The following is a 23203-nucleotide window of genomic DNA, read 5'->3' on the forward strand; positions in this document are numbered from 1 at the left end:
GTCCCCCGCCCCGTCCCCGTCCCTGTCCCCGCTCAGCTGCCAGCGGCCCCTCCCCGGTGCCGCTTTGGGGATAAAACCGCCTTTTCCCTCTGCGACGTGCGGCCGGGGGCGCCGGGACTGCGGCCGCCCCCCCGCTGGCGGCCCCGGTGACCCCAGCGCCCCCTCCCCGTGCCAGGGCCAGCTGGGACCGTCCCCGGCTGTCCCCGGAGTGTCCCCGGAGTGTCCCGGGGGTCCCACATCCCATCCCCAGCCCGGACACCGCACCCCGGTACCTGCTCCTGCTGCGACCGGTGGTCCCGGGGGTGTCCCGGGGTGTCCCGGGGTGTCCCGGGGTGTCCCGGGGATGTCCCGGCGGTGTCCCGGGGGTGTCCCGGGGGTGTCCCGGCGAGTCCCGGGGGTGTCCCGGGGGTGTCCCGGCGGTGTCCCGGGGTGTCCCGGCGAGTCCCGGGGATGTCCCGGGGTGTCCCGGGGGCGTCCCGGGGGTGTCCCGGCGTGTCCCGGCGGTGTCCCGGGGGTGTCCCGGGGTGTCCCGGGGGTGTCCCGGGGAGTCGCGGAGTGTCCCTGGGGTGTCCCGGGGTGTCCCGGCGTGTCCCGGGGTGTCTCGGGGGTGTCCCCTGGTGTCTCGGGGGTGTCCCGGGGAGTCCCGGGGTGTCCCGGGGGGGCAGCGCGGGCAGGTGCCGCTCACCTGCCGCCGTCCCGGTGTTCCCGTCAAGGTGAACCCGCTCCCAAACCCCTCCCGCCGGAGCAAACAGCGGGGCCGGGCCAGGCACGGTGAATATTCATGACGGGGAGCGGTGCCAGTCCCGGGACGGTGGCCCGGGGTGGCTCCGGGTGGCCCGGGTGGCCCGGGGTGGCTCTGGGTGGCTCCGGGTGGCCCGGGGTGGCTCCGGGTGGCTCTGGGTGGCCCTGAGCGGCCCCGGGTGGCCGCGGGTGGCTCTCGGTGCGGTCACCGCCGCGGGCCGGCCGTGGCAGCGCTCGGTTCACGGTGGCCCCGAGGCCCCGGTGGCGGCGGCCCGGTGGCGCGGGGGTCGGGCACCGGGGGCTGCTCCAGGGCCCCTCCCGGGGTCCCCAAGGGACTGGGGCTCCTTTCGGGGAGGTTCTTGGGGGCGCCAGGGGGATCCCAGCTCTCTGCTGGGGCTCCCAGGGGATCCCAAGGGATCTGGGATCGGCTCTGGGGGAGGCTGGGGATCCCCGAAAGGGTTCGGGGTCTGCCCGGGAGCCTCCTGGGGATCCCGCGGGGTTCGGGATCTGTTCGGGGTTTGGGATCTGCCCGGGAGCCTCCCGGGGATCCCGCGGGGTTCGGGATCTGCTCTGGGGGATGCTGGGGATCCTACAGGGTTTGGGATCTGCTCAGGGTTTGGGGTCTGCCCAGGAGCCTCCCGGGGATCCCGCGGGGTTCGGGATCTCCTCGGGAGCATCCCGGGATCCCCGAAAGGGTTCGGGATCTGCCCGGGAGCCTCCCCGGGATCCCGCGGGACGGCTCGGGGGGATCCCGGGGATCCCGGCTCAGTGCTGGGGCACCTTGGGACCGGGCCGGGGACTGGTGCCGGGTTTGGGACCGGGACCGGGTCCGGGATTGGTGCCGGGTTTAGGACGGGGATTGGTGCCCGGTTTAGGACCGGGATTGGTGCCGGGTTTGGGACCGGGGCCGGGATTGGTGCCGGGTTTGGGATCGGGATTGGTGCCGGGACGGGGCCCGGGATTGGTGCCGGGTTTAGGACCGGGATCGGTGCCGGGTTTGGGACTGGTGCCGGGTTTAGGACCGGGATTGGTGCCGGGTTTAGGACCGGGATTGGTGCCGGGTTTGGGACCGGGATCGGTGCCGGGTTTGGGATCGGTGCCCGGTTTAGGACCGGGATGGGTGCCGGGTTTAGGACCGGGATCGGTGCCGTTTTTGGGACCGGGATCGGTGCCGGGTTTGGGACCCTCAAACTCCCACCGCCCGCTCCGATTGGTCCGCGCTCACCCCGCCCCTTTCCCCTCCAGCCAATGGAAATACAGGGACGTGGCGCTGCCTCCGAGCTGCCGCCTTCTGATTGGCGAGAGTTCGACCTTTGGGCGGAGCGCGTTTTGATTGGTCGGGGCGCGGGCGCTGAGGCAGGCGATTGGCTGGGGCGGGGAGGGCGGAAGTGGAGAGGCGGTGCCGGGAAAGATGCAGGTGCGGACCGGGAGCGGGACCGGGACCGGGGAAGGGATCGGGAATCGGGAATCGGGAATCGGGAGCGGGACCGGGACCGGGACCGGGACCGGGATCGCGATCGCGATTGGGACCGGGACCGGGATCGGGACCGGGATCGGGATCGCGATTGGGACCGGGACTGGGATCGGGATCGGGACCGGGATCGGGACCGGGACCGGGACCGGGATCGCGATTGGGACCGGGATCGGGATCGGGACCGGGATCGTGATAGGGACTGGGACTGGGATCGGATAAGGGAGCGGGAGCGGGACCGGGATCGGGACCGAGGCCGGGACCGGGGTTAGGATCGGGACCGGGATCGCGATTGGGATCGAGATCGGGACCGGGATCGGGGCTGGGATCGGGACCGGGATCGGCTCCAGGCGCAGGGAAGCGGGCACAGCCCGGGCCTGCCGCTGGAGCGGAGGGTCCCGACCCCCGCCCCGCTCCTGGCGCCGGTTCCGGTGCCGGTTCCGGTTCCGGTTGCCGCAGCCCCGCTCCTGCCGTGTTCTCCCCGCAGGCCGCTGCCCAGGACTACCGGAACGTGCCCATCGACATCCAGACCAGCAAGCTCCTGGGTACGGGAACGAGCCCCGGCCCCGGGCGGGAACCGGGAATTCCTCCCGGTGATCCCGGCCCGGCCCCGCTTCTCCCCCGGCTGGGGATCCACCCCAGGCCTTGGGAAGGGACTCGGGAATTCCTCCCGGTGTTTGTGCCCCGTGTCCGCGGAGCCCGGGGCTCTCCCCTTATCCCGGTGTCCCCCGGTGTCCCCGCGGTGTCCCGGTGACCCTGTCCCGTGTCCCCGTGTCCCCAGACTGGCTGCTGGACCGGCGGCACTGCGGGCGGCGCTGTCCCGGTTTCCCCGCGCTGTCCCGGTTTCCCCGCGCTGTCCCGCTGTCCCGGTGACCCTGTCCCGTGTCCCCGTGTCCCCGTGTCCCCGTGTCCCCAGACTGGCTGCTGGACCGGCGGCACTGCGGGCGGCGCTGGCCCCGCGGTGTCCCCGCTGTCCCGGTGTCCCCGCTGTCCCGGTTTCCCCGCGCTGTCCCGCTGTCCCCGCGGTGTCCCGCTGTCCCGGTGACCCTGTCCCCGTCCCCGTGTCCCCAGACTGGCTGCTGGACCGGCGGCACTGCGGGCGGCGCTGTTCCCCGCGCTGTCCCGGTGTCCCCGCTGTCCCGGTGTCCCCGCGGTGTCCCGCTGTCCTCCCGCTGTCCCGGTGACCCTGTCCCGTGTCCCCGTGTCCCCGTGTCCCCAGACTGGCTGCTGGACCGGCGGCACTGCGGGCGGCGCTGTCCCGGTTTCCCCGCGCTGTCCCGGTTTCCCCGCGGTGTCCCGGTGTCCCCGCTGTCCCCCCGCTGTCCCGGTGACCCTGTCCCGTGTCCCCGTGTCCCCGTGTCCCCAGACTGGCTGCTGGACCGGCGGCACTGCGGGCGGCGCTGGCCCGCGCAGGTGGCGCAGGTGCGGGAGCGGATCCGGGCGGCGCTGCAGGACATGCCCGAGCACCCCGAGATCCGCGAGCTGCTGCGGGGCTCCGGTGGGCGCGGGGCTGGGGCCGGGGGCTGGGGTCAGGGGTCGGGTTTGGGGTCTGGGGTTTGGGGTTTGGGGTCTGGGGTTTGGGGATTTCAGATTTGGGGTCTGGGGTTTGGGGGGTTTGGGGTCTGAGATATGGGGTTTGGAGGGTTTGGGGTGTTTGGGGTTTGGAGTCTGAGGTATTGGGTTTGGGGGGTTTGGGGATTTCAGATTTGGGGTTTGGGGGGGTTGGGGTCTGGGGTTTGGGGTCTGGGGTTTGGGAGTTTGGGAATTGGGGTTTAGGTTTGGGGGTTTGGAGGTTGGGATTTGGGGGTTTGAGATTTGGGGATTTTGGATTTGGGGATGCATCTCCCCCCCGCAGGGCCAGGATTTGGGGTGGGAGGGTTGTTCACAAGGGGGGGGGGTGGTGGCAGCTCAAAAACCCCCCAAAACCTCCTGGGGGTCCCCTCAGAAGCCCCCCCAGGGACCCCCCTGAGCCCCCCAGGGACCCCCCAGGGCCCCCCTGAGCCCCCCGTGCCCCCTGCTCCCCCAGACCTGCACTACTTCCACTGCCTGCGCATCGTGGAGATCCTCAAGGGCACCGAGGCCTCCACCAAGAACCTCTTCGGGCGCTACTCCTCCCAGAGGATGAAGGTGCCAGCGCCCTCCTCATCCTCATCCTCATCATCCTCTTCATCATCATCCTCATCATCATCATCCTCATCCTGCTCCTCATCATCCTCTTCATCATCCTCATCCTCATCCTCATCCTCCTCATCATCCTCATCATCCTCATCCTCCTCATCCTCATCCTGCTCCTCATCCTCATCCTCCTCCTCATCCTCATCCTCCTCTTCATCATCCTCATCCTCCTCTTCTTCCTCCTCTTCCTCATCCTCCTCTTCATCATCCTCCTCCTCTTCTTCCTCCTCTTCCTCCTCCTCCTCATCCTCCTCATCCTCTTCATCCTTCTCATCCTCATCCTCCTCCTCCTCATTCTCATCCTCCTCCTCCTCATCCTCCTCCTCATCATCATCATCCTCCTCCTCCTCTTCCTCCTCCTCCTCCTCCTCCTCCTCCCCCTCGTCCTGCTGACCCTCGTGTCTGTCCCCAGGACTGGCAGGAGATCGTGTCCCTCTATGAGAAGGACAACGCCTACCTGGGTGAGAGGGGATGGGGAAAACGGGAATAACGGGAATAACGGGAATAGTGGGAAAAATGGGAATAGTGGGAATAACGGGAATAACGGGAATAATGGCAGTGGGAAAAATGGGAATAGTGGGAATAGTGGGAATCACGGGAATAACGGGAATAATGGGAATAATGGGAATAACGGGAATAGTGGGAATAGTGGGAATAGTGGGAATAATGGGAATAATGGGAATAGTGGGAATAACGGAAATAACGGGAATAATGGCAGTGGGAAAAATGGGAATAATGGGAATAATGGGAATGGGAATAATGGCAGTGGGAAAAATGGGAATAACGGGAATAATGGGAATAACAGGAATAACGGGAATAACGGGAATAGTGGGAATAGTGGAAATAACGGGAATAATGGGAATAGTGGGAATAATAGAAATAACTGGAAAAATGGCAGTGGGAAAAATGGGAATAGTGGGAATAATGGGAATAACAGGAATAATGGGAATAATGGGAATGGGAATAATAGGAATAATGGCAGTGGGAATAATGGGAATAACAGGAATCATGGGAATGGGAATTCCCCAAAGAACGCCCTGGGTGGGTGGAATTCAGTCTGGGTTGGACTGGGATGGGAAAGGAAGGGAGGGATCTGTGGGAAGGCCAAATCCCAGTGGGATTTAACGGGGAATCCAGCCCCCAAACCAGGACAGGATGGGATTTAAGGGTGAATCCAGCCCCCAAACTGGGACGGGATGGGATTTAAAGGTGAATCCAGCCCCCAAACTGGGACGGGATGGGATTTAAAGGTGAATCCAGCCCCCAAACTGGGATGGGGATGGGATTTAAAGGTGAATCCAGCCCCCAAACTGGGATGGGGATGGGATTTAAAGGGGAATCCAGCCCCCAAACTGGGATGGGATTTAACGGGGAATCCAGCCACCAAACTGGGATGGGATGGGATTTAAAGGTGAATCCAGCCCCCAAACTGGGATGGGATGGGATTTAAAGGTGAATCCAGCCCCCAAACTGGGATGGGGATGGGATTTAAAGGTGAATCCAGCCCCCAAACTGGGATAGGGATGGGATTTAAAGGTGAATCCAGCCCCCAGACTGGGATGGGATTTAAGGGTGAATCCAGCCCCCAGACTGGGATGGGACAGGCTGGGGATGGGATTTAAAGGTGAATCCAGCCCGGTTTGGGGACGGGGACGGGATTTAAAGGTGAATCCAGCCCGGTTTGGGGACGGGGATGGGATTTAAAGGTGAATCCAGCCCGGTTTGGGGACGGGGACGGGATTTAAAGGTGAATCCAGCCCGGTTTGGGGACGGGGACGGGATTTAACGCACAGTGTCGATGGGAACGCCCGGTCCCGGCGGGAGGAGCCCCCCGGGATGCCGGGGACCCCCCGAGCCCTCGGGGTGACCCCGCCGTGCCCCCCAGCCGAGCTGGCCAGCCTGCTGGGGCACAGCATCAGCTACGAGCTGCCGGCGCTGCGGCGGGCGCGGGGCCGGTGGCAGCAGGCGCAGCAGGAGCTGGCGCGGCGCGAGGACGAGTGCCAGCTGCGGGCGGGCGAGCTGCGGGAGCGCTTCCAGGGCTGCTGCCGCCAGTACGGCATCGCCGTGAGTGCCACACGGGGGAACGGGGCTGGAACGGGCTGGGGTGGGGCTGAGAGAGACTGAAACGGGCTGGGGATGGGTCAGAGAGAGACTGAAACGGGCTGGGACAGTACGGCATCGCCGTGAGTGCCACCGGGGGAACGGGGCTGGAACGGGATGGGGTGGGTCTGAACAGAGCCTGAAACGGGCTGGGGGTGGGCCTGAGAGAGCCCAAAACGGGCTGGGGTGGGTCAGATGGAGCCTGAAATGGGCTGGGGTGGGTCAGAGAGAGCCCAAAACGGGCTGGGGGTGGGTCAGAGAGAGCCTGAAATGGGCTGGGGATGGGTCAGAGAGAGCCTGAAATGGGCTGGGGATGGGTCAGAGAGAGCCTGAAATGGGCTGGGATGGGTCAGATGGAGCCTGAAATGGGCTGGGACAGTACGGCATCGCTGTGAGTGCCACCCCCGGGGACGGGGCTGAAATGGGCTGGGGTGGGTCAGATAGAGCCCAAAACGGGCTGGGACAGTACGGCATCGCCGTGAGTGCCACCCCGGGGAAATGGGGATGGAACGGGATGGGGTGGGTCAGATGGAGCCTGAAATGGGCTGGGAATGGGTCAGAGAGAGCCCAAAACGGGCTGGGACAGTACGGCATGGCCGTGAGTGCCACACGGGGAAACGGGGCTGAAAGGGGATGGGGTGGGTCAGAGAGAGCCTGAAACGGGCTGGGGGTGGGCCTGAGAGAGCCTGAAATGGGCTGGGATGGGCCTGAACAGAGCCCAAAACGGGCTGGGACAGTACGGCATCGCCGTGGGTGCCACCCCGGGGAAACGGGGCTGGAACGGGATGGGGTGGGTCAGAGAGAGCCTGAAATGGGCTGGGGGTGGCCCTGAACAGAGCCCAAAATGGGCTGGGGATAGACTCAGATAAAGCCTGAAAGGGGCTGGGAATAGTCCCAAACCGGGCCTGAAACAACCCCAAATGGGGCTGGAATAACCCTAAATGGGGCTGGAATAACCCCAAATGGGCCCAGAATGACCCCAAATGGGGCTGGAATAACCCCAAATGGCCCCAGAATGACCCCAAATGGGGCTGGAATAACCCCAAATGGGCCCCAGAACGACCCCAAATGGGGCTGGAACAACCCCAGATGGGGCTGGAATAACCCCAAATGGGGCTGGAACAACCCCAGATGGGGCTGGAATAACCCCAAATGGGGCTGGAATAACCCCAAATGGCCCCAGAATGACCCCAAATGGCCCCAGAATGACTCTGAGGCAGGTGTCCCAAACGTCCCCGTGTGTCCCCAATGTCCCCAGTGTCCCCAATGTCCCCAGTGTCCCCAATGTCCCCGATGTCCCCAGGGCCAGGACGTGCGCCGGGAGCTGCTGGCCCAGGTGCAGGCGCTGCCGTCGCTGCTGTCGCGCGTCGGGGACGGCGCCCGCGCCCTCGGGGACGCCATCGAGCTGTACCAGGCCTGCGTGGCCTTCGTGTGTGACAGGTGGGGACAGCCCCGAAGCGGCCCCGCCCCACAGCAGCCCCAAACCCTCCCTCGGCTGCCCTAAAGCAGCCCCAGCTCCCCCAAAACAGCTCCGGGGCCCCAAACCCGGCACTGCGGCTGCTGCGGTGTCCCAGTGTCCCCGTGGCCAGTGTCCCCATGGTCAGTGTCCCCATGGCCAGTGTCCCCATGGTCAGTGTTCCCACAGCCAATGTCCCCATGGTCAGTGTCCCATGGCCAATGTCTCCATGACCAGTCCCATCCCCTGTGCTGTCCCCATGTCCCCAATGCTGTCCCCATGTCCCCTGTGCTGTCCCTATCCCCGGTACTGTCCCATGTCCCCTGTGCTGTCCCCATGTCCCCAATGCTGTCCCCATGTCCTTGGTGCTGTCCCGATGTCCCCAATGCCGTCCCCACGTCCCAGTGCCATCCCCGTGTCCCCTGTGCCATCCCCGTGTCCCGGTGCTGTCCCGTGTCCCCGTGCCGTCCCTGTGTCCCCTGTGCCAAACCCGTGTCCCCGTGCCATCCCCACGTCCCAGTGCTGTCCCGTGTCCCCTGTGCCATCCTCGTGTCCCCGTGCCATCCCCACGTCCCAGTGCTGTCCCGTGTCCCCGTGCCGTCCCCACGTCCCGTTGCCATCCCCGTGTCCCTGTGCCGTCCCCACGTCCCGGTGCCATCCCCACGTCCCGGTGCTGTCCCGTGTCCCCTGTGCCCTCCCCGTGTCCCCTGTGTCACCCCCATGTCCCCTGTGCCATCCCCGTGTCCCGGTGCCATCCCCATGTCCCGGTGCCATCCCCGTGTCCCCTGTGTCACCCCCGTGTCCCCGTGCCATCCCCACGTCCCGGTGCTGTCCCGTGTCCCCTGTGTCACCCCCGTGTCCCGGTGCCATCCCCGTGTCCCGGTGCCGTCCCGTCTCCGCAGCCCCGCGGCCGAGGCGCTGCCGCTGCTGCGGCACGTGGTGTCGCACGGGAACTCCTCGGTGTTCCGGTGGCGCACGGGGCAGGAGCCGCTGCGGCTGGAGCGGCCCGCGGCACCGGGGGAGGCACCGGGGGAGGCACCGGAGGAGGCACCGGAGGACGCGGTGGGTGCTGGCCGGGGGGCGCGGGGGGCGCGGGGGCCGGGCGGGTCGGGGGTCCCGGTCGGGCCGGGGGTCCCGGGCGGGTCGGGGGTCCCGGTCGGGCCGGGGGTCTCGGTCGGGTCGGGGGTCCCGGTCGGGTCGGGGGTCACAGGCGGGTCGGGGGTCCCGGTCGGGCCGGGGGTCCCGGTCGGGCCGGGGGTCCCGGGCGGGCCGGGGGTCTCGGTCAGGCCGGGGGTCTCGGTCAGGCCGGGGGTCCCGGGTGGGTCGGGGGTCCCGGTCGGGCCGGGGGTCTCGGTCAGGCCGGGGGTCCCGGGTGGGTCGGGGGTCCCGGTCGGGCCGGGGGTCCCGGTCGGGCCGGGGGTCCCGGGTGGGTCGGGGGTCACGGTCGGGTCGGGGGTCCCGGGTGGGCCGGGGGTCTCGGTCGGGTCGGGGGTCCCGGTCGGGCCGGGGGTTTCGGGCAGGTCGGGGGGTCCCGGGCGGGCCGGGGGTCCCGGGCGGGTCGGGGGTCCCGGGTGGGTCGGGGGTCCCGGGTGGGTCGGGGGTCACGGTCCGGGCCTTCCCCGCAGATTGACTGGGGGGATTTCCCCGCGGAGCCGCCCCCGGGCGGGGACAGCGACGGGGGCATCACGGTGGAGCCCGGCCCCCAGGTGGGTGACGCCCCTGTGTCCCACCCCGTGTCACCCTCTGTCACCTTTCCTCCCTCAGGGGGTGGTGGCATTGGTTGGAGTGATGTCCCCATGTCCCCAAATCCCCCCTGTGTCACCCAGTGTCACCCTTTGCTCCCCAGGGGGACGATGGCATCGACTGGGGTGATGGAGAGAAGGGGACAGTCCCAGCAGAGCCCCAGGTGGGTGACATCCCCATGACCAGGGGTGTCCCTGTGTCCCCAAATCCCCCCTGATGTCCCCTTTGTCACCTTTTGCTCCCCAGGGGGACGATGGCATCGACTGGGGCGATGGAGAGAAGGGGACAGTCCCAGCAGAGCCCCAGGTGGGTGACATCCCCATGGCCAGGGGTGTCCCTGTGTCCCCAAATCCCCCCTGATGTCCCCTTTGTCACTTTTTGCTCCCCAGGGGGACGATGGCATCGACTGGGGTGACACAGGGGGACAGGAGGGGACGATCACGGTGCTGGAGGCTGGAACGGAGGGTGAGCGGGGCTGGGGGTGCTGGGGGGCACAGGCAGCTCCCAAATCCCCCCAAATCCCCCCAAATTCCCCCAAATTCCCCCAAATGCCCCCAAATTCCCCAAATTCCCCAAATTCCCCATTCCCAGCACGCCTGGACAGCCCAGAGGGATTTGGGGTGTGCAGGGAGTGGGATTTGGGGTGCTGGGCAGGGATTTGGGTGCTGGGAATGGGATTTGGGTGCTGGGAATGGGATTTGGGTGCTGGGAGTGGGATTTGGGTGCTGGGAGTGGGATTTGGGGTGCTGGGAATGGGATTGGGGTGCTGGGCAGGGATTTTGGGGCTCTGGGCAGGGATTTTGGGGCTCCGGGCAGGGATTTGGGCTCTGGGCAGGGATTTGGGCTCTGGGCAGGGTTTTGGTGCTCCAGGCAGGGTTTTGGGGCTCTGGGCAGGGATTTTGGGGCTCCGGGCAGGGATTTTGGGGCTCCGGGCAGGGTTTTGGGGCTCCGGGCAGGGTTTTGGGTTCTGGGCAGGGATTTGGGGCTCTGGGCAGGGATTTTTGGTGCTGGGCAGGGACTTTGGGTGCTGGGCAGGGACTTTTGGCTCTGGGCAGGGATTTTGGGTGCTGGGCAGGGACTTTGGGGCCCCGGGCAGGGTTTTGGGGCTCCGGGCAGGGTTTTGGGGTGCAGCTGAGCTGCCCTTGGGGCCCCCGCCGCAGCCCCCCAGGGCGTTGCCCGCGGCTCGGACGCGCTGACGCTGCTGGAGAACCCCGAGACCCGGAACCAGTTCATGGACGAGCTGATGGAGGTGGGCCCAGGGACCCCCGGCCGGGGGGGCACTGGGGGGGACACTGGGGGGGGCACTGGGGGTGACCCTGGGGGGGGCACTGGGGGTGACCCTGATGGTGGCCATGACAGTGGCCCTGTGGTTGACCCTGGGGGTGACCCTGGGGGGGGCTCTGGGGGTGACCCTGGGGGTGGCCTTGGGGGTGGCCTTGGGGGGGATCCTGGGGGTAGCCCTGACAGTGGCCCTGGGGGTGGTGGCCCTGTTGGTCGTGGCCCGTTGGTGGCCCTGAGGTGCCCCTGTTGGTGGCCCTGGAGGTGGTGGCCCTATTGGTGGTGGCCCTACTGGTGGCCCTGTTGGTGGTGGCCCTGTTGGTGGCCCTGGAGGTGGTGACCCTGATGGTGGCCCTGATGGTGGCCCTGAGGTGGCCATGGTGGTGACCCTGGTGGTGGTGGCCCTGATGGTGGCCCTCTTGGTGGCCCTGGGGGTGTTGGCCCTATTGGTGGCCCTGTTGGTGGTGGCCCTGTTGGTGGTGGCCCTGTTGGTGGCCCTGGGGGCGGTGGCCCTGTTGGTGGCCCTGACGGTGGTGGCCCTGGGGGTGGTGGCCCTGACAGTGATCCTGGTGGTGGCCCTGGAGGTGGTGGCCCGTTGGTGGCCCTGAGGTGGCCCTGTTGTTGGTGGCCCCATTGGTGGCCCTGTTGGTGGTGGCCCTACTGGTGGCCCTGGAGGTGGTGGCCCTGTTGGTGGTGGCCCTGGAGGTGGTGGCCCTATTGGTGCCCCTGACGATGGCCCTATTGGTGGCCCTGACTGTGGTGGCCCTGGTGGTGGTGGCCCTGACAGTGATCCTGGTGGTGGCCCTGGAGGTGGTGGCCCTGAGGTGGCCCTGTTGGTGGTGGCCCCGTTGGTGGTGGCCCTGGTGGTGCCCCTGACAGTGGCCCTGAGGTGGCCCTGTTGGTGGTGGCCCGTTGGTGGCCCTGAGGTGGCCCTCGTGGTGGTGGCCCTGGTGGTGGTGCCCCTGTTGGTGGCCCGTCGGTGGCCCTGAGGTGGCCCCATTGGTGGCCCTGTTGGTGGTGGCCCGTTGGTGGCCCTGAGGTGGCCCCGTTGGTGGCCCTGTTGTTGGTGGCCCCGTTGGTGGCCCCGTTGGTGGTGGCCCGTTGGTGGCCCTGAGGTGGCCCTGGAGGCGGTGGCCCTGTTGGTGGTGGCCCGTTGGTGGCCCCGTCAGTGGCCCTGTTGGTGTCCCTGAGGTGGCCCGTCCCTGTCCCTGTCCCTGTCCCTGTCCCTGTCCCGCAGCTGGAGCTGTTCCTGGCGCAGCGGCTGGCGGAGCTGGAGGACGAGGCGGGGGACGTGGTGGCCATGAGCCAGCTGCAGGTGGCCCCGGCCGTGCTGCAGGGCCAGAGCCGCCAGCGCCTGCGGGCACAGCTGGACACGGCCCGGCAGCTGCTGGCCCAGCTGTGCTCCCGCAGCCTGCAGCACCTCTGCATGATCCTCGCCTCGCCCAGGTGCCTGCGCCGCCCCAGACGGGCACAAACTGACCCTGAACCCCAAAACTGCCCCAGAACTGACCCTGAACCCCAAAACAGCCCCAAAACTGCCCCAAAACTGACCCTCAGATAACCCTAAAACAGCCCTGAACCGGCCCCAAAACTGACCCTGAACCCCAAAACAGCCCTGAACCAGCCCCAAAACTGACCCTGAACCCCAAAACAGCCCTGAACTGCCCCAAAACTGACCCTGAACCCCAAAACAGCCCTGAACCAGCCCCAAAACTGACCCTCAGATAACCCTGAACCCCAAAACAGCCCTGAACCAGCCCCAAAACTGACCCTCAGATAACCCTGAACCCCAAAACAGCCCTGAACCAGCCCCAAAACTGACCCTCAGATAACCCTGAACCCCAAAACAGCCCTGAACCAGCCCCAAAACTGACCCTGAACCCCAAAACAGCCCTGAACTGCCCCAAAACAGCCCCAAAACTGACCCTGAACCCCAAAACAGCCCTGAACCAGCCCAAAACTGACCCTCAGATAACCCTGAATCCCAAAACAGCCCTGAACCGGCCCCAAAACAGCCCTGAACCAGCCCCAAAACAGACCCTGAAATAACCCTAAACCGGCCCCAAAACAGACCCTGAAATAACCCTAAACCAGCCCCAAAACAGACCCTCAGATAACCCTAAACCGGCCCCAAAACAGCCCTGAACCAGCCCCTAAAATTTCTGCTCAAATAGCTCCAAACTGGCCCCTAAAATAGTCCCTTTAGATAGCCCTACAGAAGGCCCCAGACAGCCCCAAAACAGCCCCAGAACAGCCCCAAAACAGCCCCAAAACAGCCCCAAAACAGCCCCAAAACAGCCCTAAACCAGGTGTGTCCCCGCTGTCCCTGTCCTGCCGTGTCTCCCCCTTGTCCCCGCTGTCCCCTGTCCCCAGGCCATGTGGTGTGTCCCTGCTGTCCCCGCTGTCCCTGTCCCCATGTCCCCATGTCCCTGTCCCTGTCCCTGTCCCAGGTACGTGGGGCGGGTCTCAGCGCTGCTGCAGCACCACCTCTCGCTGTCCCTGTCCCCATGTCCCTGTCCCCATGTCCCTGTCCCCATGTCCCCATGTCCCCAGGTACGTGGGGCGGGTCTCGGCGCTGCTGCAGCACCAGCTCTCGCTGTCCCTGTCCCCATGTCCCTGTCCCCATGTCCCTGTCCCTGTCGCAGGTACGTGGGGCGGGTCTCGGCGCTGCTGCAGCACCACCTCTCGCTGTCCCCATGTCCATGTCCCTGTCCCATACCATGTCCCATGTCCCCATGTCCCTGTCCCTGTCCCCATGCCATGTCCCCTGTCCCCATGTCCCTGTCCCTGTCGCAGGTACGTGGGGCGGGTCTCGGCGCTGCTGCAGCACCACCTCTCGCTGTCCCTGTCCCCATGCCATGTCCCCTGTCCCCATGCCATGTCCCTGTCCCCATGTCCCCATGTCCCCAGGTACGTGGGGCGGGTCTCGGCGCTGCTGCAGCACCACCTCTTGCTGTCCCTGTCCCCATGCCATGTCCATGTCCCCATGCCATGTCCCATGTCCCTGTCCCTGTCCCAGGTACGTGGGGCGGGTCTCGGCGCTGCTGCAGCACCAGCTCTCGCTGTCCCTGTCCCATGTCCCTGTCCCCATACCATGTCCATGTCCCCATGTCCCTGTCCATGTCCCCATGTCCCTGTCCCTGTCCCCATGTCCCCATGTCCCTGTCCCTGTCGCAGGTACGTGGGGCGGGTCTCGGCGCTGCTGCAGCACCACCTCTCGCAGGCCGAGCTCCAGCTGGCCAAGCGGGACGCGCTGGGCGAGCGGCGCCGCCAGGCCCGGGCCGAGCAGGCGGCGCTGGAGCCGCGGCTGCGGCGGCTGCAGGAGGGAGCGCGGGAGCTGCAGCGGCTGGTGAGGCACGGGGGACCCCGGGACCCCCCCCGAGCCCCGGGAACCCCCCCGAGCCCCGGGAACCTCCCCGAGCACCGGGAACCCCCGAGCCCCGGGAGCCCCTCCGAGCCCCGGGAACCCCCCCGAGCACCGGGAACCCCCCCGAGCCCTGGGAACCTCCCCGAGCACCGGGAACCCCCGAGCACCGGGAACCCCCCGAGCACCGGGATCCCCCGAACCCCGGGATCCCCCGACCCTGAGCCCCTCCGAGCCGCGGGAACGCCCCCGGGAACCCCCCCGAGTCCCGGGACCCCCCCCCGAGCCCCGGGACCCCCCGAGCACCGGGAACCCCCCCGAGCCCCGGGACCCCCTGAGCACCGGGAACCTCCCCAAGCCCCGGGAGCCCCCGAGCCCCGGGAACCCCCCTCCCCCGAGCCCCCGGAGCTCCCCCGAGCCCCGGGAGCCCCCTGAGCCTCGGGATCCCCCGAGCCCCGGGAACCCCCCCGGGGACCCCCCGAGCCCCGGGAGCCCCCGGCGCTGAGCCCCTCCGAGCCCCGGGACCCCCCGAGTCCCGGGAGCCCCCCGGCGCTGAGCCCCGCCCGGTGCCGTTGCAGATCGAGGCCGACATCTCCAAGCGCTACGGGGGGCGCCCGGTGAACCTGATGGGCGTCAACGTGTGACACCGGGGACACCTGGGGACACCTGGGGACACCCGGCTGGGACACCGGGGACACCTGGGGACACCTGGGGACACCCGGCTGTGACACCGGGGACACCTGGGGACACCCGGCTGTGACACCGGGGACACCCGGCTGTGACACCTGGGGGACATCAGCCTGTGACACCTGAGGGACACCGGCCTGAGACCCCGAGGGACACGGGGGGGTCCCCAGGGGGTCCCGTCCCCCCCTGCCCCCCCGGGGGTGCCGCGGGGTTTGGGGGTGTTGGTGAATAAACCCCAATTTTGTGTCACATTGAGGTGGGGACAGGAGCTGCGTGTCACCGAGGGGGACAGGGACGGGGACAGAGTGGGGGGCGAGAGCCGGAGCGGGGCTGGGACCCCTCAGAGCCCCCCCGAGTCTGGGGTCTGCCCGCCCTGGGCGGGCTCGGGGCCACCGGCCCCTCCTTTGGGGGCCCCGCGGGGGTCGCAGCAGCCCCCGGCCCGGTTTCACGGCACAGCGGGTGGCTGTCCCGGGCTGTCCCGGGCGCGGGGACACCGCCGGGACCCCATCGATCACCCCAGAGCCCCCAGACCCGCCCCAGACTGGGACGAACTGGGACGGACTGGGCGGAGCTCCGCAGCCGCTTTGGGGCGGGGCTGCCACGCCCATCTACGTCACCCAGCGACCACACCCACCCCGGCCTCTTATTGGTTGGTGTCGCGATCTGGGCACGCCCCCTGGAGACGTCACAGCCGCTCATTGGTCCGGTTCTGCTGTGGGACCGCCCCCACACGGGGCTTGGGGTCCTTATTGGGTTGGGGGTGTTCCTAATGGGGTTGGGGATGTCCCTAATGGGGCTGGGGTGTCCCTGATGGGGCTGGGGGTGTCCCTAACGGGTCTGGGGGTGTCCCTGATGGGGTTGGGGGTTCCCGATGGGGCTGGAGGTGTCCCTAATGGGGCTGGGGGTGTTCCTAATGGGGCTGGGGGTGTCCCTAATGGGGCTGGGGGGGTCCTTAATTGGGCTGGGGGCGGCCCTGATGGGGCTGGGGGTCCTTAATTGGGCTGGGGGTGGCCCTAATGGGGCTGGGGGTCCTTAATTGGGCTGGGGGTGTCCCTAATTGGGGCTGGGGGTCCCTAACGGGTCTGGGGGTGTCCCTAATTGAGGCTGGGGGTGTCCCTAATGAGGCTGGGGGTCCCTAATTGGGGCTGGGGGTGTCCCTAATGGGGCTGGGGGTCCCTAACGGGTCTGGGGGTGTCCCTAATGAGGCTGGGGGGGGTCTCTAGTGAGGCTGGGGGTCCCTAAGGGGGCCGGGGGGCTCCAGCCCGGCCCCAGCTCTCGCTCCCCACGCTCCTGTCCCCGTCCCCCTCCCTGTCCCCGTCCCCGTCCCCGCTCGGTGACAGCCGGGCTCCGGGGAGCCCCTCATTACCCCGCTAACGGTGATTAACGGCCTCATTAATTACCCGCCGCCTGTCGCTGCCGGCCGGGAGCCGCGGAGGGTCCCCGGGCGGGGATGGGGGGCTCGGGGGGGCTCCGGGGGGCTCGGGGGGGCTCGGGGGTCCCCGTCCCCATCGCCACCACAGCGAAGGCACCGGGCGGGGAGGGGGGGGGACACCACAGAGCGCCTTCATCCCCGCCGGGACCCCGGCCCGTGACCCCCGGGGCACGGACAGACGGACAGAAGGGACAGAAGGCACCTGCAGGGGACCCCCCCCAAAAGCCGGGGACCCCCGTGGCCCCCTGTGCCCCTCTCGGCTGTCCCCGCCATGCGGTGACAGTGACAGCGACAGCCGGGGGGCGGCGGGGACAAAGGGACGGGACCGGGCGGGGGACGGGGATGGCGGCGGTGTCCCCTCCCCCCCGGCGGTTTCCCCTCCCCCCCGGCGGTGTCCCCTCTGTCCCCTCCCCCCGGGCCGGCTGCTGCTCCCCCTCACCTGCCGGGGAGGGATTTAATTACCAATTAATGTCGCTCCATCTGTCCCCGCCCCGCTCGCTCCATTAGCGCCGGGTCCCCGCCAGCTGCGGGCCGGCCCCGCGTCCCCTCCCGCTGTCCCCAAGTGTCCCCGCGGCCACCGCCGGCCCCGCCCGTGCCGTGCGCTCCCTGTCCGTCCTTCCCCGCATCCCTCTGTCCATCCTTCTGTCCATCCTTCTGTCCATCCCTCTGTCCATCCTCCCCTCCCCGCCCCATTTTTAGGGCCGAGCAGCCGCTCCCAGCGGGGTGGGGACCCCCCGGACCCCCCGAGCCCCCCGGACCCCCCGAGCCCCCCCGAGCCCCCCGGACCCCCCGAGCCCCCCCCGAGCCCCCCGGACCCCCCGAGCCCCCCGAGCCCCCCGGACCCCCCGGACCCCCCGGACCCCCGGACCCCCCGAGCCCCCCCGAGCCCCCCGGACCCCCCCGGACCCCCCGAGCCCCCCGGACCCCCGGACCCCCCGAGCCCCCCGGACCCCCCGAGTCCCCCGGACCCCCCGAGCCCCCCGGACCCCCCGAGCCCCCCCGAGCCCCCCGGACCCCCCGAGCCCCCCGGACCCCCCGAGCCCCCCGGACCCCCCGCTCCCTCCCCGGCTGCTCCGCGGCCCCCGCGCTCCCCGGTCCGACCGGCACCGACCGGGGCCGCAGCTGTCCCCGAGCCCGGGGACCGATGTGTCACCGGGGCGGCGACAGCTCCGCGCGGGGGGGGTCCCGGGGGGTCCCGGGGGGTCCCGGGGGTCCTTGGAGGGGAAGGGAACGGGAATGAGGAACAGTCGGGGCACCGGAGAGGGGAGAACTGCCGGGGGTCGTTCTTGGGGGGCTCACCCCGGCGTGGGTGGGATGAGCTGGGGAGGCTCGGGCAGAGGATTTCTGGGGGGGCACCCCAAAACTCTCCCGCCCTGTTCTGTCACCCCCGTGATCCCCAACACGGCTGGGGGGTGTTTGGGGCACGGTGGGGGGCACTGTGAGGTGGCTGTGGGGGTATTTGGGGCGCTGTTTGGGGTGTTTGGGGCGCTGTTTGGGGTATTTGGGGGGCTGTGGGGTATTTGGGGCGCTGTTTGGGGTGTTTAGGGCGCTGTGGGGTGTTTGGGGCGGCTGTGGGGTGTTTGGGGGGACTGTGGGGTATTTGGGGCGCTGTTTGGGGTATTTGGGGCGCTGTTTGGGGTGTTTAGGGCGCTGTGGGGTATTTGGGGCGCTGTTTGGGGTATTTGGGGCGCTGTTTGGGGTGTTCGGGGCGCTGTGGGGTATTTGGGGCGCTGTTTGGGGTGTTTAGGGCGCTGTGGGGTGTTTGGGGCGGCTGTGGGGTGTTTGGGGGGACTGTGGGGTATTTGGGGCGCTGTTTGGGGTATTTGGGGCGCTGTTTGGGGTGTTTGGGGCGCTGTGGGGTATTTGGGGCGCTGTTCGGGGTGTTTGGGGCGCTGTGGGGCCGCTGTCCTCCCCCCGCTCAGCCCCTTTGTCGCCGGCAGCGCTGCCTTTGTCCCCGTGTCACCCGGGGGGCACCGGCTGTCACCGCCGGGGCCTTCGCGCTCCTCCTCCTCCTCCTCCTCCTGCCCCGCTTTGTTCTCGGGCTGCGGAGGGAGGGGGCGCACCGAGGGTCGCCCTCCCGCGGGGACACAGAGGGGACACAGAGGGGACACAGAGGGGACACGGAGGGGACACCGAGGGGACACAGAGCCCCAGGGATGGCGACAGGGACAGCAAGGAACCGGGCTGGCGTTTGGGGGGCGCTTCTTGCCCTGCTCCACCCCCGGCTGTCCCCGCTCTGGGGGTCCCCAGGGGGTCCCCCGCCACCCCCCGGGGGTCTCTTGGAGTCCCTTTGGGGGGGTCCCAGCTGCGGCGACATCTGCAGGTCCCCCTGGGGGGACACGGGAGCTCCCGGGGGGTGTCCCCCATCCATCACTGTCTGCCCGGGGCCGCCCCAGAGCTGGGGACACTTTGGGGTGTCACTCGCCTTTTGGGGGCGACAACTTTGGGGTGCGTGTGACCACAGGAGGGGCTGGGCAGGGGATTTGGGGGCCCTGGTTTGGGGGTCCCGGTTGGAGGGTCACGGTTTGAGGGTCCCTGGTTTGAGGGTCCCGTTTGAGGGTCCCGGTTTGGGGGTCCCGGTTTGAGGGCCCCGTTTGGGGGTCCTGGTTTTGGGGTCACGGTTTGGGGGTCCCGGTTTGAGGGTCCCGTTTGGGGGTCCCGGTTTTGGGGTCACGGTTTTGGGGTCCGGTTTGGGGGTCCTGGTTTTGGGGTCACGGTTTTGGGGTCCCGTTTTGGGGTCCGGTTTGGGGGTCCCGGTTTGAGGGCCCCGTTTTGGGGTCCTGGTTTTGGGGTCCCGTTTTGGGGTCCCGTTTGAGGGTCCCGTTTTGGGGTCCCGTTTTGGGGTCCCGTTCGGGGCTCAGGGCGGGCCCCGCGCTGCCGCAGAGCCGCCGGCAGGTGGCGCTGCAGGACCGCGAATGCGCCACCCGGGGCGGGGCACAGGGGCGTGGCCACTGTGTGAATGGGCGTGGTCAATCACATTATTAGCCTAATAACCGCTCCAAGGGGCGGCGCTATGCAAATGAGGCCCGGTGTCGCAAGGCGCGTTGGGAAAGAGGCGCTGGGGCCGCGGCGTTGGGGGGATCGGGGCGGATTTTGGGGTCCCGGGGAGGGATTTTGGGGTTCCGCGGGGGATCCTGGACAGGCTGAGCCAGCCTGGGGGGCTCTGCAGGGCTGGGGTCACCCGGGAATGGGGCAGAACCCGCGTGGGGGCGGCAGAAAAACGGGGTGACCCCAGTGTGGGGTGGGGTCTGTGGGGTTGGGGGTGATCCCAGTGTGGGGTGGGGTCTGTGGGGCTGGGGGTTCCCCAAAAGGGGGTGATCTCAACGTTGGGGTGGGGTCCGTGGGGTTGGGGGTGCTCCCAATGTTGGGGTGGGGTCTGTGGGGTTGGGGGTGATCCCAGTGTGGGGTGGGGTCTGTGGGGTTGGGGGTGATCCCAGTGTGGGGTGGGGTCCGTGGGGTTGGGGGTGCTCCCCACGTTGGGGTGTCCCCAGGACGGCTGTCCCAAGCCCGGGGGGTCTGTAGGGAACACCCGTGGGGAGTGGGCTGTCCCAGCCCCCCGGGACCCCCGCGCTGGAGCCGTGGCAGCGATCGCTCCCTGGAGGTTGGGATTTAACAAAAAACCCCATAAATACCCCCAAAACCCAGCCCGGCGAGGAGGGAAAGAGCCGCGTCCACCCCCACAGCGGGGAAATCTTTAATTGTGGCCGGATCCAGCTGGGGAGGACAAACTTCATTAGCGCCTAATTAATCCCTGGGTGTCATCAAGGCCGGGGGCGGATCCCAGAGCTGGGAAGGGGCTCCTGGACCCGTCCCAAAAAATCCCAACCCTTCCCTGAGCTCTCCCGGTCTGGAATTTTCCAGTGACTCACCCGAATCCTCCCTTGTTTGCTGTAATTTTTTTGGGGTGGAGCGTTTTCCTGGAGGAGATAAAAAACCGGGGAAGGGGCTCTTGGATTCCCGGGGTGCCAGCTGGATTCGGGGATCCCAAACAATTCCAGCCCCTCCGGGTCCCTGCTCCCATTCCCCGGCCTCTCCCAGCCTGGAATTTTCTGGCGACTCACCCGAATTTCCCCTTGTTTGGGAAAATTTTCTCTTTAATTTTTGGAGCATTTTCCTGGGGGGGAGGGGGCAATAAAAACGGGCAGGGGGCTCCGTGCCCCCCTTCAGTGGCACCAGGTGGGTGTGGGGACAGGGCCAGCTGTCCCCAAATAGCCCTGGGGACACTAAAAATAACCCGGAGGGACAGCCCGGCTCGGGTTCCCAGCGGGAACTGTCACGGGAGAGCCTTGGGGGGCTGCCAGGCACCCCCGGAATCCCGGGGGGGAATTCAGGGGGGCAACAGCCCCAAAATCCAACCTGGGGGGGTTCAGGGTGGGTATCACCCCCAAAATATATCCTGGGGGGATTTAGGGTGGGAAAAAACCCCAAATCTCCATCCCAGGGGGGTTTAGGGTGGGAAACACCCCCAAATCCAGCTCAGAGGGGTTTAGGGTCGGTATGAACCCCAAAATCCAAGACGGGGAGGATTTAGGGTGGGCAACACCCCCAAAATCCAGCCCGGGGGGATTCAGGGTGGGTATCAGCCCCAAAATCCAACCCGGAGGGGTTTAGTGTAGGTATGAACCCCAAAATCCAACCCAGGGGATTCAGGGTGGGAACAACCCCAAATTCCAGCTCAGAGGGGTTTAGGGTGGGTATCACCCCCAAAATCTATCCTGGGGGGGGTTCAGGATGGGAAACACCCCCAAAATCCAACCCGGGGGGGGGGTTTAGGGTGGGAAAAAACCCCAAATCTCCATCTCAGGGGGGTTTAGGGTGGGAAATACCCCCAAAATCTATCCCAGGGGGGTTCCGGGTGGGTATCACCCCCAAAATCCAACCCAGGGGGGTTCCGGGTGGGTATCCCCCCCAAACCCCAGCCCAGGGAGGGTTTGGGGAGGACACGACCCCAAGATCTCCCGACTCTGGGCGCCTCCAGCCCCTCCAACCCCTTCCCTGGCCTCCCCCCGGGGTGTCTGCGGGTTTTGGGGGGCACGGAGAGCCCGGCCAGCCTGGCCCTGCCGCCAGGCGAGGATCCCACGCCGGTTTTTCGGTGTTTTTTGGTTTGTTTTTTTTATTTCGCGGGGATGAAGGCGCGGCTGCGGCACGCTGTTTGTGCCCGCGGGTTTCTGGGGCAGGGCAGAGGCGTCGGGGACGGGGACGGGCAGGAGCGGGGTGGAGCTGCCCCGGCCTCCCACCGGCCGGGCCGGGCAGGAACGGGGCACGGGAACGGCAGGGATCCCACGGGGAACGGTGTGGGAGGGGGAGAAGGGGCAGGGATCTCACAGGGATCGGTGTGGGAAGGGGAAAAGGGGCAGGGATCCCACAGGGAATGGTGTGGGAGGGGGAAAAGGGGCAGGGATCCCACGGGGAACGGTGTGGGAAGGGGAGAAAGGGGCAGGGATCGGTGTGGGAAGGGGAAAAGGGGCAGGGATCCTACAGGGATTGATGTGGGAGGGGGAAAAGGGGCAGGGATCCCACAGGGAACGGTGTGGGAAGGGGAAAATGGGCAGGGATCCCACGGGGAACGGTGTGGGAGGGGGAGAAGGGACAGGGATCCCAGAGGGATTGATGTGGGAGGGGGAGAAGGGGCAGGGATCCCACAAGGATTGATGTGGGAGGGGGAAAAGGGGCAGGGATCCCACAGGGAACAGGGAAAGGTGCAGGGATCCCACAGGGAACGGTGTGGGAAGGGGGAAAATGGGACAGGGATCCTACAGGGATTGATGTGGGAGGGGGAGAAGGGACAGGGATCCCACAGGGATCGGTGTGGGAAGGGCAGGAATCCCACAGGGATCAGTGTGGGAGGATGAAAATGGGCAGGGATCCCACAGGGATTGATGTGGGAAGGGGAATAGAGGCAGGAATCGCACAGGGATCAGTGTAGGAAGGGGAGAACAGGTCGGAATCCTACAGGGATCGATGTGGGAAGGGGAAAAGGGCAGGAATTGCACAGGGATCGGTGTGGGAAGGGGAATAGAGGCAGGAATCCCACAGGGATTGATGCGGGAAGGGGAAAATGGGCAGGAGTCCCACAGGGATCCACGTGGGAAGGGGAGAAGGGTCAGGGATCCCACAGGGAACGGTGTGGGAAGGGGAAAAGGGCAGGAATCGCAGAGGGATCGGTGTGGGAAGGGGAATAGAGGCAGGAATCGCACACAGATCCCTGTGGGAAGGGGAAAAGGGCAGGGATCTCACAGGGATCAGTGTAGGAAGGGGAGAACAGGTAGGAATCCTACAGGGATAGGTGTGGGAAGGGGAGAAGGGCAGGAATCCCACATGGATCGGTGTGGGAAGGGCAGGGATCTCACAGGGATCGGTGTGGGAAGGGGAAAAGGGCAGGGATCGCACAGGGATCCACATGGGAAGGGCAGGGATCCCGCCGGAGCCGCGCGGTTGGGGTGAACGAACGGCCTGCCCCGGGTTTGAACCCTGCCCGCCGGTGCTTTATTAGGTTTCGGTGTTTAATTGGGTCACGGGGTTTCAGGCTGCTCTGGGGTCGATGGCTCTGCCAGGGAAGGGAAGGGAAGGCCAGGGCCCGATGCCAGCGGCGCTTTCCCGCCTCTCTGCCCGCCCGGGATCCGGCGGCGGGCCCAGGCCCGGAGCGATCCCGAGCCCGGCCCTCATCTGCGGAGCGCCCCAGCAGCCACCAACAGCGGCCCTGCGACCCCCGGGGGCCATCTCCCTCCTTCCCCAAGGCCTGGGGGTGCTCCCCAG

At 67.4% G+C, this 23203-nt stretch overlaps 1 protein-coding gene across 4 annotated transcripts; it reads left to right on the plus strand.

The window, feature by feature from the left end:
- The first annotated feature begins 2117 nt into the window (after window positions 1–2117).
- Window positions 2118–15258, plus strand: CDK5RAP3 (CDK5 regulatory subunit associated protein 3). 4 transcript variants are annotated; one of them, XM_084222209.1, is made up of 16 exons: window positions 2118–2158; window positions 2700–2757; window positions 3579–3710; window positions 4239–4339; window positions 4800–4848; window positions 6273–6451; window positions 7791–7927; window positions 8846–9005; window positions 9569–9649; window positions 9790–9849; window positions 9933–9992; window positions 10076–10151; window positions 10847–10935; window positions 12202–12410; window positions 14142–14313; window positions 14907–15258. In XM_084222209.1, the coding sequence occupies exons 1-16, from the start codon at window positions 2153–2155 to the stop codon at window positions 14970–14972; spliced, it is 1635 nt and encodes a 544-aa protein (XP_084078335.1). In that variant the 5' UTR covers window positions 2118–2152; the 3' UTR covers window positions 14973–15258. The 4 variants fall into 4 exon arrangements, with proteins under 4 accessions (XP_084078335.1, XP_084078337.1, XP_084078336.1 ...); XM_084222211.1 differs by having other exon boundaries at window positions 14188–14313; XM_084222210.1 differs by lacking the exon at window positions 9933–9992.
- The last annotated feature ends 7945 nt before the right edge of the window (window positions 15259–23203 follow it).

This window comes from Fringilla coelebs (assembly GCF_963513975.1).
Source record: "Fringilla coelebs genome assembly, chromosome: 27".
Taxonomy (NCBI): Eukaryota; Metazoa; Chordata; class Aves; order Passeriformes; family Fringillidae; genus Fringilla; species Fringilla coelebs.